The sequence below is a fragment of the Eublepharis macularius genome, chromosome 3 (assembly GCF_028583425.1).
Source record: "Eublepharis macularius isolate TG4126 chromosome 3, MPM_Emac_v1.0, whole genome shotgun sequence".
Classification (NCBI taxonomy): domain Eukaryota; kingdom Metazoa; phylum Chordata; class Lepidosauria; order Squamata; family Eublepharidae; genus Eublepharis; species Eublepharis macularius.
Window position 1 is genome coordinate 99206676 of NC_072792.1, and position 17191 is coordinate 99223866.

Sequence of the window (17191 nt, forward strand, 5' to 3'; positions counted from 1 at the left end):
CAAATTTCACCTGCAGCAAAAGGTGTTCCTCCCTTCCTTTTTTTCGACACCCTCGTCCCCAGGGGAACGGGCACTACACACATTGGATGTAAAACGTGCTTTATTGTTTTATTTACATCGCACCAAATGTTTCAGGAAATCTCCTGCCCTGTTTTTGTGTTACTCTGGCCCTCGCAAGGGCTCACCTGCTTCTGCCCAGTCCATCTCTCGCTGGATTGTGTCTACAATTAAACTTTGTTATCAGCAAGCTGGAGTCCAGTGCCCCTTGTTGATTACTGCTCATTCCACTCGAGCGCAAGCTGCTTCTGCTGCCTTCCTGCGAGGAGTGCCGCTCCGGGACGTCTGCCAAGCTGCGACGTGGTCCACTGCAGACACTTTTATCAAACACTATTCTGTGGACGTGAATGCACGGCGTGAATCAGCTGTTGGCGCGGCTGTCCTGCATTCTTTGTTCAAGTAGACACTCACACCCGCCCCCATTGGTGAGATGCTAGTTATTCTCCCAATGTGGGGCTGCACAGAAGGACGACGATGATAAACAGGGTTTCTCACCTGTAACTGTTCATCGTTGAGTCTCTTCTGTGCAGACACACATTCCCTCCCACCTACCCCGCTGTGAGTGCTTGCTTAACTGAGTTTTTCTCCGGCGGCTCAGGTGAACTGAGGGAATGCCAGGGACGTTCGGATATATATACATTCAAAATTGGCGGGAACACCGGCGCGCATGCACGGTGGTTCCGAACGTCCCCTTCACATCTCTAAAAGCTAGAAAAATCTTTTCCGCGGCTGGCCTGCGCCTGCGCAGTCCCAATGTGTGTCTGCACAGAAGAGACTCGACGATCAACAGTTACAGGTGAGAAAACCTGTTTTTCTTTGCTTTGGTAGACAAAATTTTACCAGATTGGTATCATGGTGATAGTTTAAGATTTTAAAAACGAAACATGTCCTTGCCTTATTAAAAAAGATAGTATTGACCATGATTCATTCAAGATACTGGCTTCTGCATACTCAGTCTGTTCCCAAATAAACTATTGAAGCCTTTTTAAAAACTGATAATTTCCCTGCTTGACTCCCATATGGCTTTGCCCTTCAAGCATCATCTGGAACTCTTTATATACCCGCAAGGAATGGGAATTTTTCCTAAATTTCAGAGACGATGCACACTGAGAAAATTTAAATAAGATTTTGTTATTTGTAACAGAAAAGCATAGCTTTTCCAGATAAATTATGCCAAATGAAGGGCAAGTAAAAAGATCTGTATTATATTATTGCAGTGTTCATACCTTTATTTTAGCTGTGATAATGTCATCTTTATCAGTGATAAAGACTACCATGAATACATCCACGCATAGGGTTGGGTCATGTGAATGGTTGGAATGGAATATTTTCTTCCTTCCCCAGCAGCACATGAGACCTTAGAAAAGCTGAAAGGGAGCTCAGGATCCTCATGAATAAAACAGCATGGGGAGGGGACTACAGCAAGAAGGATGAACTGGGTGAAATTACCCTTGCTGTGTTGCCTGTGGAGTTTCCACAAGCACTATATGCTCCACTGGCAGAAAAAGGAAATGGAGTGGTGGTAATAGCAACAACGACATTTGATTTATATACCACCCTTCAGGACTTAATGCCCACTAAGAGCGGTTTACAAAGTATATTGTCTACAAGACTTCCATGATCCCTCTACTTTTTAGAAGTCTCATAGGCCTTCTGGAGGGAGAATGAGGCAGAAAGATCTATGTCCATAAGCGCTTTCTGCTTGCTGTTCATAGGCTCCAACCCATAGATTTCCTGAATTAGCAGATTCCTTTCTTAACCATTTTAAGCTTACACATCTGAAATTTGCTTTTCTAGACTTGCTTGAAATCTGCTTAAGACACAGTTGTAGCTATTGGCATGGCTTCTGTAGCTATTAAAATGACTGTGGGATTACAACTAACATTGGAGAAGTAAGGAAAAATTCCTATTAAATCTGCTCTTATCTCAGATCATTGCCCTGGGAGATTCTCGATTAGGAATAGAGAAAGAACAGAGCTTGTCCCTGGGACTTTTCCAAAGCTTATACTGGAAAATGTGTTATAATTTTGCCTGATTGTGTACAGAGTGGCTTTTCTTAATCAGCAAAGTACTGTGGTCTATCCCCATACTCTTTAAGAATTAAAAAAGCAGGGACTCTGTGACAACTGACACTCTTAGAAATAAATTGCACCATGCTATAATTTCGTACATTACCTCACACGTTACCAAAAATGAAGAGGGAAATCCTAAGGTAGAGCAAGCAAATGGAAGCTCTTATCTCAAAACTCCCCATCGAATTTTTTTCTTAAAAGGACTGATCAGTCCCTCCCAAACTCATACACTACATAGCTTCCATGACCTTTCATTGAATTGCCGTGTGTTTGAGGTGGGGGGGTCATTGCTCTGCATCCTTCGTGTACAGCTATGTGCTTGATGTGTCAAGGCAAGATTTTTAGTCCACGCAGTGGCCTCACTAACTGTTACTAGACTAACACTGAAATCTTAGATTTAGGAAAATCTCTGAGCACACCATCTGCTGGGAGGGCAAGCAATCCTTTGCTTCTTATTAACATTGGCCAATTTGTTGCCTGGTAGTTGCAAACTTAAACCCTACATTTGACTGTAAGCTCTGCATTATTTCTGGACCCTTTGCACTCTGGCTGTGTACTGGCATTACTGCAGATTTTTAAGTGCGGTATTTCTATGCATGGTTAATTAACCTGTAGTTTTCTCAGTTTAGGCTTTGGCCTTGGCTTATATTATGACTTTTAAAAAGATTTGTTTTGGAAAAATATAGTTGCTTAAAGTCTGTAGTCATTGTCCATTGTTTACTCTTGTCAGTGCTGCATTTTTTTAAAGTCATATACTTGACCAAATTTGCAAGCTCAATAAAAATTACAGTGGTGAGATCCAGGATTAATATCATCAAGACTTCTGTTTCTCAAAATCTGATCATATCCTCTGTAATGAACTACTTGACTCCCATTTAATTAATCATAGCAGCACAACAGGGCCTGGCAAAGATGTGGAGTTTTTTGCATTCTAGGGGAACCCCTAGCCATGCAGAAAAATTACGTTCCTTCTTCACTATCCCAAGAATGGCAGAACTGCCCCAAAATAATGAGAAATAATTTAATGGCACAATACAGTGCACTGGTACTGATCTTCAAAGCGCTATAGTACCACTCTCTTATGAACCTTGATTATTGTAGTTATCTTCAGAGGCCCTTCTTCAGGTGCCCCTGCCTTCTGAGATTAGGTGGATGGCAACCCAGGAGAGTGACTTCTCAGTAGTGGCACCAATCTTCTGCTGTTGTCTTCAGCCAGTGGATGAAGACTTTTTTTATTTTGATTGGCATTAACTAAGTAATCCCTCATCCATTTCTAGTGTTTTAAAATATTTTTTTAATCTTTTGTATTTATTTTAAAGTGTTTTAATGATGTGTTTCTGTGTTGGTTTTAATGGCTTTTGATATTTTAATATGTATATTTTAAACTTGTTGGTTGGCTATGTGGCTCTGAGGGGACAGAAAGGCGGGGTAAAAATCTTGTTAATAAATATTTTCTCATAATTTATTCCATATGTGCAGCCCTCTTGGGCAGTGTCTGTAAAGGGCTCAGTTTATGTGACATTTAAGAGCTCATTTGCTGTTTCAGAAGATGGATAACAATGACAACCTGACTCCTTAATTACACAAATGTTATAATAAATAAATACAATAAATACATCCTGGAAACTCAGTCCTGTAGTGAAATTGCCTTACTGTTCTAGTGTTATAATATTTTTTCAAAACTAACACAAGAAAAAAGCTTCCCCCCCCCCCCCCACAATACACACACAGCCAAACCTACTTTCCCCAAGATTGTTGTCAGAGTAACAAGGGAGTGGAGCTGAAGCATACACATCATCTTGAGTCCTTTGGAAGAAAAGCGGGACAAAAATGTAAAATAAACATTTGCTGTGGTCTATCCAAGGGTTGAAATCTACTTATGTGATATAATGATTGTTGAAAATCAGGGACTGTATGTGTTCTCTGCAACAATTTTTTTTTACATTTTTTGTTTAAGAAGCCTGTTGTTCTGTGAGTGAAACAAATATATTTTTCTGGTTGTTACAAGCAAGTTGAATTTAAAATATTCAGAGCCAAGATATCGAACTCTATAATGTATTCATATGTGAAATTATTCTTTCAATTCTGACATTTATTTAACAGCATCTGCAGAGAAAGAGGCGATCAAGAACATGTACTCCAAGGTAATGGATGCATATGGACTTCTAGGTGTATTAAGGTTAAATCTTGGTGAGTAAATCAGTCCATGGGGGGGGGAGACTTTTTAATAAACAGAAACTAAGATTTCTTTCCAGGTTGGTTATGCCATATTTATGTTGGCCCTATTCCTGGTATGTGATCCTAAATGAATTATTAGTGCTTTGTGTCAAACAATAAATTGTTCTTCCTTGCTTGGTGGTGGTGAAGATTTTCCATATTGCTTTCTTCTCTCTCCCTGTACCACATAACTACTTTTGAAAGCTGGATGTTTCAGGTATATTTGGATTATAGTGTGGCAAGGTAAAAGGGCAAATAAAGCTAGGCTGTCATTTGGTTGAGTGTGTAGGATAATGCCCTGACCATATGCATGCATTTGAGTGTTTTTGATTTGTGACCTGTACTACTGCCTGCAGCAAATTAAGGGTTTTCTTTCTTCTGGTCTGATCCTTTCAGATTCATGAGACATATGGGTATACTTTTTCCGGATCCCCAGTAATGTGTTTCTTGCTTGCATTATCAGTTGTAAAACAAAGCAAAATCAAATGTTTGTCTTAGAACTATGCATGATGACATCTCAGCAGTTACTTAAAATTCACTTTTAATGTTCATGTTGAGAAGTCTCTTACGTGTAAAAGAACTGTAGAATCATACAGCTGTATCTTGGGGAATGTAGACAGTAGAAATTGCTGGAGAAAAAACTGTAAAAATTTAAACTATAATTATTCAAATAAGCTTATTTCTTACAGGAGACACACTGCTACATTATCTAGTTCTTGTCACAGGATGCATGTCTGTGGGAAAGATTCAAGAATCTGAAGTTTTTCGTGTTACTTCCACTGATTTAATATCATTACGAATTGATCCATCTGATGAAGAACGCATCTGTGAAGTGCGCAAAGTTTTGAACTCGGGAAACTTTTACTTTGCATGGTCTTCTACTGGGGTCAGTTTAGATCTTAGTCTTAATGCCCACCGTAGCATGCAAGAACAAAGCACTGATAACAGGTTCTTCTGGTGAGTTGATAAGTTTTAGGAGGCCTAATGCCTTTATATGTGCAGCTGTATTTTGACCTGTCCAATTTCTCATTGCTGTATGTATTAAGAGATTATTCCACTGTGCTTCTGCCATTTTGAAATTGCATTTGTTTGAGTAACATCATTGAAGCTGTTGGTATGGGAAAGTAACAGAAATAAAAAGATAATGACTTGAGGATTTCTTGTTAATGGAAAGCCCAGTTTGGTGAGGTTAGTCCTGTAGTGCTATACTGCATTGTGAAATACAGCAGAAAGTTATTGAGTCTTGACTAAAATGTATCATGGAACTTTGATAATAATAACCATCATTTTTTCGTCCCTACTTAGTAATAGTAATAGTAATATTATATTTACTGTACAACAACGCATTCCATCCAACAAAGAGCCTTTTTGCAAAGCTGTATTTACCTATTGTGGAAATACTGTTTTGCCCAGTGCAAATGATACAGTGGACAAACTATGAGATATCTGGAATCTGTCCAGATAATGCACGTTTGGTATATCTTTGAATCGTTGATGTTAATGTTACAAATCAAGGATAAACTGTTACAAATGGTGTAAGATTACAAATCAAGGATAAACAAAAAAAAACCCTTTATTTACAAGATGAAACTTAGGAGTGAATGGTTTTAAACTCATAATTTAAACAAGGAGTTAAACAAGGGATGTTTCAGTGTAACCAAACAGATTTGTAATCAGCCAGCAAATATCTCTGCCGCCTTCTCTCATCAGCATCCAAACTGCTTCTCTTTCACCAACTACCTTAACAGATTCCAACTGACGCATGCCCTAGTATTCCACCAGCTCTTATTGGCTCGTTTCTCAAGAGAGGCAGAGCAGGAGCTGAACCTGTCCATCACACTCACTTTGGGGAGGGGGCAGTCCATAGTATCCATAAAACTCTCATCCAACACCACATTTCATCACCTTCTTCTTGTCAGTTTTTTTTAACTGTCCAACTTTCACATCCATGCATAGTAATAGGAAATACCATAGTATGATTATTTTGATCTTAGTTTCCAGCGACACTTCTTACACTAAAAGATTTTCATACATATCTGAAGAGTAGGATTACACTTGGTTATAGTTCTTGAATGAATCTGTACGTTGACTGCTCAATCTAAATAATTTCTGAGAATTCACAAGGCATCTTGATCAAAAGATGTACAACAGCTGCAGTGTGAACGTGTGGCTTTTGTGTGTGTGTTGGCTTGCCTTTTCACTTTAATGTCTTGTGTTGTGTGCTTTGCTGGAGTGGGATAAAAATCTTGAACTGGTATTGGCCATGTAGAAGAAAAACAGAGGTGATGTTAGGTTGTATCTGAAGTTGATACAGGGGGAGGGAGTTAAAATGTGAAAATTGAAATCAGGGATTAGGACTCAAATGGGTGTAATTGTGGGGCAGCAGGCCATTTGTTCTAACAGTTAGCAAAGCAGATGCTGAAGACCCCTCCTCCCCTTTAGGTACATCTTTTACATCTTTAGGTACATCTGCTTTGGACAGAAGTCTTACTTCTTTGACTGGCACAGTGTAATAACTTGGTGAGTTTTCCAACAATAAGTGCTCAGGATCAATATCTGGAGCAGGAAAGCACAATGGCTCCCTCCTCAAGGTCACTGATCAGGGTCATAATTTTGTGTTTATCTCATTGTACTTGTAATTCTGTGGTTGTGTGGGAGCTTTTTCATATGTGAGTCTATGTGATCACTTTACATTTGCAAGATTTAAATTCCAAATATTTTAAATAGTTAAGCAGGTACTAGAATGTTTGCACTGTATGAAATTCTCCTCTATGTTATCACTTTGCTGTAACAGTTTGGCTTGCACAGTGAAAGTAGATTCACTGAACAGTATTTTCCAAATCATTTTACTTATATCACTTCTTCTATAGGAACCAATCGCTGCACTTGCATCTTAAACATTATGGTGTGAATTGTGATGATTGGTTGTTACGCCTCATGTGTGGAGGTGTAGAGATTCGAACAATTTATGCAGCACATAAACAGGCGAAGGCCTGCATTATTTCAAGACTGAGCTGTAAACGAGCTGGAACAAGATTTAATGTCCGAGGAACAAATGATGATGGCCATGTAGCCAATTTTGTTGAAACTGAGCAGGTATGAATATTGTATTGCTTAGTTGTATTAATCTAACTGGAATATATAAACTGGGAGTAAACAATATAGTATATAGCACTAAGTGGTTATATCTGGTTGGTTTATTTAATACTAGCATAACTTCTGTGTAACTTCTTGTAGATGCCAAAGCCATGTTCGTGGTGGATGGATTTTTCCTCTTCAGTCCTAATTTCATTCCAAATTGTGATGCTCAAATATGAAAACTGAAAGGGCTGCTTCAAATCTCAGATTATAACTTGTATCTGTAAATCTCTCCTGATTAAAAACCATAAATAAATCAGGTATCATAGACACATGAAAACATTAAGCTGCCAAGGATACATGTCTCCCATGTCAATAGGAGACATGTAATCTTTTTCAATGTTGACGTGAGTGATGTAAGATTGAAAGGGTCCACCCACATATCTCTAAGGGGTGGAAGGTTATGGAGAAGGCCGTTGGATCTTGATCTGAGTTGCTTTATAGGCAAGGAGGTAGTTCTTCAGGTATCCTGAGGTCAGAATATTTAAGGTTTTAAAGGCCAAAACCAGCATTTTGTGTTGGGTCCAGAAACAGATTGGCAACTAGTGTATCTGGAAGAGTACCAGAATTATATGCTCTGTTCAGTAAGCTTTGCTTAAAATTTCGGCTGTTGCATTTTATAGTGTTTGTAATTTCCAAGAATTCTTTAACAGTCCCACATTGAGCACAGTACAGTGATCCAGTCTGCATATTACTGAGGAAAGCGCAGAAGTGGCGGGTCAGGTTGGCAAACATTATTAAGGTTCAAAGTAATCTGATCCTTTTTATAGATTATTTTAAAGCCACCTTGAAGATCAGTTGAACAAAAGCTTGCTGAATGTGGCTGGTAAAGTGCTCGTTATAGAATACTGGAATACTGTAGATAGGTTCTCATCAGACTATGTTCATTATGTTACTTTGTATGGATTAATCCATCTAATTTTGCTTTTTGTGGGCAATCTAATGAGCCTTTTAAAAAACACCTTTTTATATGTTGATTAAAAGATTTTTATCAGCATTAATTTCCTGTTTAGCCCAAAATGACATATCTACTTAATCTCTAGATCGAGTTTTAAATATTCAGGAGCATGGCATAAAAGAATTTGTGCAAAGTCTAGTATATAGTTCATTCAGTTGGTAGAGATGTGCAGGTCTGCTTGAAAAGACTAATACCTCACATTTTTTTTGGTCAGGTCATATTCCTCGATGAATGTGTATCATCCTTTATACAAATTCGTGGATCTGTTCCATTATTTTGGGAGCAACCCGGCTTACAAGTATGATATATATATATATATATATTACTACAGCCCCTCCCCAATAAACTACAGTCTTTTATTTGCTTGTTCAAGAATCAAGTTCCAGTGATCTTCAGAATGTATTTCAGACATATTTTGAAGAATTTGAGTACCTACAGGAGACTGTAAATGTTTCTATAAGTTTTAATTGTGGGGTTAGAGTAAAGTTATAAACAGTACCATCCTAAGAACACTTTCCTGGGAGTAAGCTCCACTGGGTATACATGAGTAGGAGTTTAAATAGACCTACTTAGGATTTCTTTCAAAGTTTATTCTTTTGCTTCTTAAGTAGTCTTAATCTCGTCAGAACTCTTGAATTATTCCATGCTTTAGGGTTTTTATACTGATTTTGATTAAATATTGTGAAGAAACTAAAAAGTGAAGAAACTAAAAACACGCAGACTTGCAGGAAAAGTAGTGTGCTGTTTCAGTTAAAAACGCCTTGTTTGCTAAAGTTGCTATTTGAAAAATGTATAGTTAATGAATAACCATCTAAGTCAGTTCTTCAGAAATGGAAAATAAATCTTCTGTTCTTTTGATTCCCTCTCTCCCCTCCCCCTTTCATTCTTCATATGCTTTTAAATTGTGAGCATCTGGACAGAAAACTGAGTTTTTATTCTACACGTGGGACAGGGTTCCTCAACATGGCAGTAATGGGTGCCATGGAGCCTGCTGCTACCTCCCGTGGTACACATCAAGCTTTTCAAAAAGTGGGTGGGGCCATTATAAGGCAGGGCTTGTTATTGGCTGCCTTATTTCAAATGAAAGTGTTTTTCAAAGTTGCAATAGCTGTAGCTACTGGAGGATCAGGAGGACTGATAAGCACCCAGGCTTGTGGTTCCATTTTTCTCTTCAGGCTTTCTTTTTTATTCCCCCTTTCTCCTTTCTTCTTCCCTGTGCTTTCCTTCATTTCTTTTTATTCTCCATCTGCAATTCTTTTGCAAAGCAAGGACAGCAGCATTGTTTTTAGCTTCAGTTCCTGTGGAAGCCATTTCAGTTTGACTTGTGGTAGCCATTCACCACCCCTTCTCAAAATTCCAGAGATTCTGCAGGCTCCACAAAATTGAGGACCCTTGACCTACAGACTTTATAGGCTATCATAAAACATAAAACATTGCAAAAGGGCTTTTGAAGAGGTCATAAACATGAAACAATATGATTCTGTTCAAGGTGGGATCTCATCGTGTCAGAATGTCAAGGGGATTTGAAGCAAATGCACCTGCCTTCGATAGGTAAAAATCCCTTTTTTCCCCTTCTAGTAGTAGCTGTTCAATTTGAATACTCTATAGTAAACATTACTGTGGAAAGTGTTGACCTTCCATATTTCTGCAAAGCCCTTTAAGCGCTTGAGTAGTCCGGTGGAACTTGAATAAAGTAATAAGCATGTTTATTGCTGGCAATATAATAGGAATTCAAGAAGCTTAAGTTTTGAAAGTATAATACAACTTCATCTTGCTTTTTTTTGTGTTTGCTGAGCGTCTGGTATAGTTTGTGTTGAGTGCACTTTATGTTGGATGCAAGCTATCTCTTATGAAGTGGCATAGTGTGGGTGGGGCTGCAGGGGCAGTTGTCCTGGGCGCAAAATTCTTAGGAGCGCAAAATTTCAAAAGAAAAAAAAAAGTAGCGGAGGAGGTTGCACATGGGCTGCTGGGGGGGGGATGTTCCTGGGCAAGCTACACGCAGCCATGGCCAGAGTGCGCCTGGGGGTCCATGTGCTTCAGCTGGAGCCCTCGTGGGTGCCAGAGACCCTCATCAAGTGCAGCAAGTTCATCAAGTGCGACGAGGTGAGTGGACAGCAGGGGAAGAGCCCCTTCCCAGGTCCCTTTCTCTGCATTGCAAACTCTTCCCAGAAAACAGCCACTGTTCATCCCCTTGCATGTGCTTTGTAGTGGGGTTAAGGAGGAGCTGCATAACCAGGCGAACCTCTGCCTGCCTCTCTTCCCCCTTCAAAAGTTTTCCTGGGAACCATATCCACTGTCCCCTCTCTGAGCTTTAATTCTATTGGATTACCTTTTCCAATGGAGTAAAAAGGGGCTGTGTAGCTCCTTTTTCCTCTCATCCAGCTTTTGCTTTGTAAACCTGGATTACAATCTCCCCCCCCCCCCATCTTGTTACCTGCCCTATTTCATTTTTTATGGGGCTTTTCCCTCTGTACTGGGCCATGTAACCACTCTCTCTGCTGCACTTTAGCCTGGAGAGACTCTCCTTGAACTCCTTCTCTCCCCTACCCCCAGTGTCTATCTCATAAATTCCATTCCTTTAAAAACTTTAATTTTCATATTTTTGAGTCGAGGGTGGGAAATACATCCCCTTTCTTTCTTTTTATGCTTTCCTTATGCAAATCCTCCTGGGTCCCAAGGAATCAAACTTTCTGTGTCTCTGTCTCCCATTATTTTACTTGGAGACTCACCATCCCATGGGGAGTTAGGGAGGGGGCGTTATATGTAACCAGGAAGGAGATCCCCAACATGCACCTTTGAAAAAAAAAAGATTGCCCCTTTTCACTCTTGGCTCATTGGGTACTTCAATGTAATTCTGATGTTTTGGGAGGGAATCCCATTTCCTGATTCACAGCAAATCAGCTTAAGGATTTTGAAACTGGGGGATATCTCTACATTCTCGGAATGCCTTTTATGCTGTCAATACAGATTCCTTGGATATGAGATCAGCAGTGTTGCTTTGGAGGTGCCTTTGGGGTGCCTGCTCGCTGCACCCTTATGTTTTGAAAGGACATTTCCCTTTACCTCATCCCCATCTTGGGATGTTTGGCAGCCCTCTTCCCCTGGAAGAGTTTGCCCCCATGGGCTCCGTCATGTACTCTATGATCTGTCTCTAGCATAGTATCTCAGTGCTGTTAATACTTGCAAATTCCTCCCTGACCACCTCCTCTTCTGCTGTCTCATCATATTGCCCCTAAATTGCCCCATTCCAAAGTTCTAATCTGTCAAGTTACCGTGGGATGGAGTTGAGCCCCCCCCCATCTCTGCGCACAGACCTTTTTTTTTTTTTTTTTTTGCTTTCCCTTGTCTGACATTAACTTTGTGTAGGTTTTATTCTTTGGTTCCTTCTTAATATTCTAAACCAGTCTATCTTCCTTCTTACCCAGGGTTTTAAATAATGTAGCTTGGGGGAAGTGTTTTTGGGGAGATGCCTGTCAAATACCCCTCTCTTGCAATCTGTCCAGAAGGCTTTAAATGTATAATAAAAAAGAGAACCCCCTTGTTTGCTGCTACTCTTCATTCAGTGCCCATGCATGTGGAGCTTGTGTGTGTATATATGTGTGTATGTATGTATGTATATATGTGTATATATATATGTATGTATATTTATGTATATATGTATGTGTGTATATATATCTATATATATCTTTTGAACCAAAATGGTGTGTAAGAAGAAATATGCTTACTAAAATCAGGTATGGTATGTATAAAAGATATCGACTGTACTCATCTCATACTGTGTAAAACACCTTGAGTCTGAGTGGAAAAAGGCGGACTATAAATAACATAAATATATGAATAAATACTAACATTAAATTCATTTTACTTTAATTACATCAGTAGTTTCTTGAAATACAATATATGTTCTTGGAGAGTAAGGGGTTCAACACTGGATTGGTAGATGGGACTCAGGGAGTGCTAACGGTCCATGGGTTAGGGGGTGCAATATTTGCCTTGCTGGTAAACCACACTATACCATTGCTCTTATGTAAATGTAACAATTCTTCAGGTTTTTTCATATTTTATTATTTTAAAGATTTTTTAATTTAAGGTTAACTTTAACTTATTTAGCTTAGATTAGTTTAATTAGCTGAAAATATTGGCATAATTCATTCAGAATTTTAGGCGCTAGTAATCTTATCTCAAACATAATGGCTATTTTTGTCTTGCAGACATTTTCGAACCCTTAAAAATATATATGGCAAACAAATAATTGTCAATCTTCTTGGGTCAAAAGAAGGAGAGCATATGCTTAGCAAAGCATTTCAGGTATGACTTTAAAAAATCATGTATTTAAATCAGGACCAAATAGGTACAGCTACTCATAATTAGTACACTTCTTCAGAGAATTCAAGAAAGATGAGCATATTTTGCTATGTTATTGGTTGTTAATGTCTATATTTCATGTTAATATTGTATTATTGATTTTAATGTTTGTATTTTATATGTATGTTGGAAACCACCTTGAGCACCAGACATGGTGGAGAGGTAGTATATAAGTTGAATAAATAAATAAAATAAAAATATTAATCTTGGAATCGGGCAGCCCAAACTTATGGGCTGGCTCGGTGCTGGCACCCACACATCGATATAAAAGCGGCACTGCTCTGCTCCTTCCTATGGACTTTTATGGGAAAGCCATGCCAGCACCCAAGCGAGGCGAGGCGAGGCACAGCTGCTGCCAAGAGCACCTGCCCACCATTCCCCTGGCAATGCTGCCCACATCAGCCAATGGCCGCACCACTCCCTTAACAGGCGCACGCGGGGTGAGCAGCAGCACAGCCAGTGTGGAGGTCATGATCCCTGCTGCCCACCAACACCCCCCCCCATCAGGAAGCAGGCATCCCTGTCCGGGGAGGCAGAGGTAACACTGAAGGTGAAGGGGCACCCGCCCTCTTACCCATCCAATCCCTATTTCTGATGAGGGCCAGGCCAGTGGCTGCAGCTCCGTGCACCTGCAAATCCTCAAACACACACACACTGCCGTGAGAAACAGATTCCCCCATCCCTGAAAAGTGGGACCAAAAGGCGGCAGGACCGGTGAAGGTCACACTTGCAGCCTGCAGCACTTGGGATCAGCCCCCAGATCCTGGGGGAGGGGTGAGTTCTTCAGTGAGTGTCAGGAATGCCCATTGGATACCACGCGAGAGGCCAAAAGGCTCATTAGAGGTGATGGGAGTGAAAAGCGCTCACAGACTTGAGCCGGCTCCATTTAAATACATCATTGCATCAAAGATGCGAGGAGAACGTGGGTTGGACCTTGAGAGCCGTGCTCCAGTCCTATGGTGATACCCCCCAGAGTGGACTGATGGCCTGCGGGACCAGAGAAACTGCTCCAGGGGCCATTGTCTACTAATCCCTGTGCCAGGTTTCCCAAGTCCATCCCTGTCTCTGCAAACAGTGAAAGGGAGGGTGGTCCATCCTTCCAGAGGAGGAGTCCTGGAGATCCCAAGATGTTGCTCCACATCTCCCACCTCCTGGCAACAATCCCCTCTTTCCCTGCATGCAGGAGTCATCTGCCTGGCTTATCAGATGTCAGCAGTTCTGACTGTCAGAGAATGAGAGTCCTCAGTGGTACCCTCCCCACCCCGCCAGACATACACGGGCCACACTTCAATTCCCACCCTACTTCCTGAAGTTACATTGAGGGGGTAAGGGGGCAGGGAAGCTGGATGGGGCCCCAAGGCGCCATTGGACTCCTGCTCCTTCTGGCAGCACTGCCCACACCATCCATCCCAGCCCTGAGCCAGGAAACATTTGGGGAATGTGTGAAAAGACATCCCTACAGGGATTTGGGGCAGGGGCTACTGTCATTGTTGGGCAAGTGAGTAAACAGACAAGCAGTTTGTTTTTCAACACATTTTATTAAACTTGAAAAGGTAAAGAAGTTCTCTGGACGTGCGTCTTGCCAATGCCCCTCAGCTGGAAAGGGAACAAAGGCAGTTTGCACAGCAGTTAGAGCTGCAAAATCCAATCCTTGTCCTGCCCTTGCAGGGGTAAGGTTGAGATGTGGGCTGTCTTGGGGAACTGGTCCCTGGGCTGGACCTGAATGATACTCGCGGAGGATCACCAGGGGCTGGAACAGCCATGCTTCTTGGTCTCCCAGACGAGTTGCGACCTGCCTGCAAGGGAAACAGACACATATGTTGCAAGTGACGCAGCCCAGTTTAAGACCAAGGCCAAGTTCAATCTGTAACATTCTGGGAGGGTGTCCATGGTTGGGAGCAGTGGCAACAGTTCCATTGTCACAGGTGCAGCTCACAACCACGTGATGCATGACCCTCTGGTGAGAAAGCAGTCTGCATCGGGATGGTCTTACCCTGTGAGGGAGAAAGTCAAGGGGCTGAGCACCCTCCAGCAACAGGGATTTATGAACACCCAGTCAACTTGACCTGTGGCCACACTTCCTCCTCTGCCAGGAGGGGCCCTGGCTGAGGGAGTCTGAACAGATTCCCCAAATAGGTAGCTGGCACCCCTTCTCCCCCCCCCCCCATGGCTGCATCAAAAGCAGTTTTCTGGGCAACTGTCTCCGTGGCAGGCAGGCACTGCCACCCCCCACCCCACTGGCGAGCCTAACCTGCAGAGGCTTGCATCCAGTTAATACACATAGTATGAAAGTCAAAGTAAGTTTGATTAACATAAAATTTTTACAAGCATTAATAAAGGAACTGATATCGAATGAAGTCATCTGGTAGTATATTTTGGTTTTGTGATAGCAATTTCTTTTTGTTAGTATTGAGTTGTTTCCTCTTTTATCTCATTTCTCATCAGAGTCATTTGAAAGCATCTGAACATGCTGAAGACATCAAAATGGTGAACTTTGATTATCATCAAATGGTCAAAGGTGGAAAGGCAGAAAAGCTACATAGCATTCTTAAACCACAGATTCAGAAATTCTTAGAGTGTGGATTTTTTTACTTTGATGGAAAAGAAATTCAAAGGTGTGTTTTTAGTTACTTTGCAGAATAAAAGATGCTTCTTAATTAGGTTTTCGCTGTCCTTTCAAGTTCAACAGAAATATTTGAAGTCTGAAAAGCTGGCCTATTCTTTTTCTGTAGTATAATTAGTTTGCAGCTTATCTCATAACCCTACATGCTCCCTCTCTGGCATAAATTCCTCCCTCTATTTCATAGATGACTTTAATCATGGTTTTAATACATTAACTATGGTTTCTGTCTTAACCAAGGAGATATTTAGGGAAGAGAGGGGAGGCTTGTGTGAAACAGATTCGTATTTTCTGTAGGCCTTAGTGATAATAACGATACAACCACAAGAGGCACTAGAGGGGGAAACAACTAAACAGAGAACACACAATTTCCCTCTTCTATTTAAGGTAATGAACTCGTATTAACAATTTTACTCAAAGTGCAAAAGTGCTCAATCAATCACATCACTGTAGCCGTCGCATTCAGCAGGAGGAGACTCTGTGTTTAGGTGTCTCTATAAGTCTAAACAATGGCCCCTGAAGAAGCGTGAACTGCGAAACAAAGCGTCCTAGCAATTTGTTGGGCCAGTACCGGGCCAGAACTGGGCCAGCATTGGGGAGGCTACAGTCCCCCCCCCCCCGGCTTTGGCTTCAAACAGATGGAATTCCTTAGTGACTGTTTACACTGTGGGGCTACTGTGACTTGAAGAACAAGTAGAGACTATACCTTCCACGTTACCAACTTATAGACCTCTTGGGACTGAATCCTTTATTTTGGAATATTGTATATATTGTAGATGTATTTTGTATGTATCTTTTGGAAATTGATTAATGTGTGATATTTATTGATACTGACATTTTGATAGACTGTATTGATACAGATGTGATTGATTGAGCACTTTTGCGCTTTTTGCACTTTGAGTAAAATTGTTAATACGAGTTCATTACCTTCAGTAGAAGAGGGAGATGGTATGTTCTCTGGCCTTAGTGATAATTCAAACATTTTTAATGAAATGTAAGTTCCAGGCTTAAAATCATCTTTGTTTACCAAACTAAATCATTTCTATTTCATTTCAATATTTACTTCACTCTAGATGGTTCAAAATCTATTTACTGATGTGCAATAGAGGCATTTTTCTTGGGTCCTTTCTCGGGATACATTTTCCATTTGCATGTAGCCTGATGAAACAACTTTTAAAATTGTTTCTTCAGGTGTATGTCACTTGAAGTATTCAGATAGGGTCATATATTCAGGTCCATTGGCTGATAGACTTCTTAAGTGAAGTTTAAAGTAGAATAAATTATGATTAAAATTCATAGATTCATTCACAAATTAGCAAAACTTTGAACCCATAAGGGATAAGGTAGAATATCTCTTATTTATCTCTTATTTGTATTTTATGTTAATGTTGTATTGTTGTAATAAAACATAAAAAATAGATAAGGTAGAATAGGAATGTTTTAAATAAATAAAACCAAACACAACCCATGTTTATGTCATTCTCATTAAAAGGGATTAAACTAAACATGCAGGTTAATTATTCTGCTTCAGGCTTGTAGATAACTACTCGCCTGTTTTCCTTGGGGAGAGAGAATTGCTTCCAGGCAACTAGATGAGACATCCTTATGTCACAGGAGTAATTTCCATTCTAGAAAAGGATAAAGAAACAACTGAGCATGCAGCTCTCGAAGCAGAGTCTTGTTTGAGTTGGAGTTGGCTGTAGAATTGGGACACATGACTGGCCCCTGTCACTACCCAAAGATCAGATAAAGAACCACCTTTCT

General features: G+C 40.5%; 1 protein-coding gene across 2 annotated transcripts in view; it reads left to right on the forward strand.

The window, feature by feature from the left end:
* Positions 1 to 17191, forward strand: part of SYNJ1 (synaptojanin 1) — a 151325-nt gene that overhangs the window by 18524 nt on the left and 115610 nt on the right. For both annotated transcript variants that reach the window (XM_054974778.1, XM_054974779.1), the window contains exons 3-9: positions 4233 to 4319; positions 5036 to 5303; positions 7217 to 7442; positions 8657 to 8740; positions 9932 to 9993; positions 12654 to 12750; positions 15253 to 15422. In XM_054974778.1, the coding sequence (XP_054830753.1) occupies positions 4233 to 4319; positions 5036 to 5303; positions 7217 to 7442; positions 8657 to 8740; positions 9932 to 9993; positions 12654 to 12750; positions 15253 to 15422 (994 nt within the window). The remainder of the gene's footprint in view (positions 1 to 4232; positions 4320 to 5035; positions 5304 to 7216; positions 7443 to 8656; positions 8741 to 9931; positions 9994 to 12653; positions 12751 to 15252; positions 15423 to 17191) is intronic.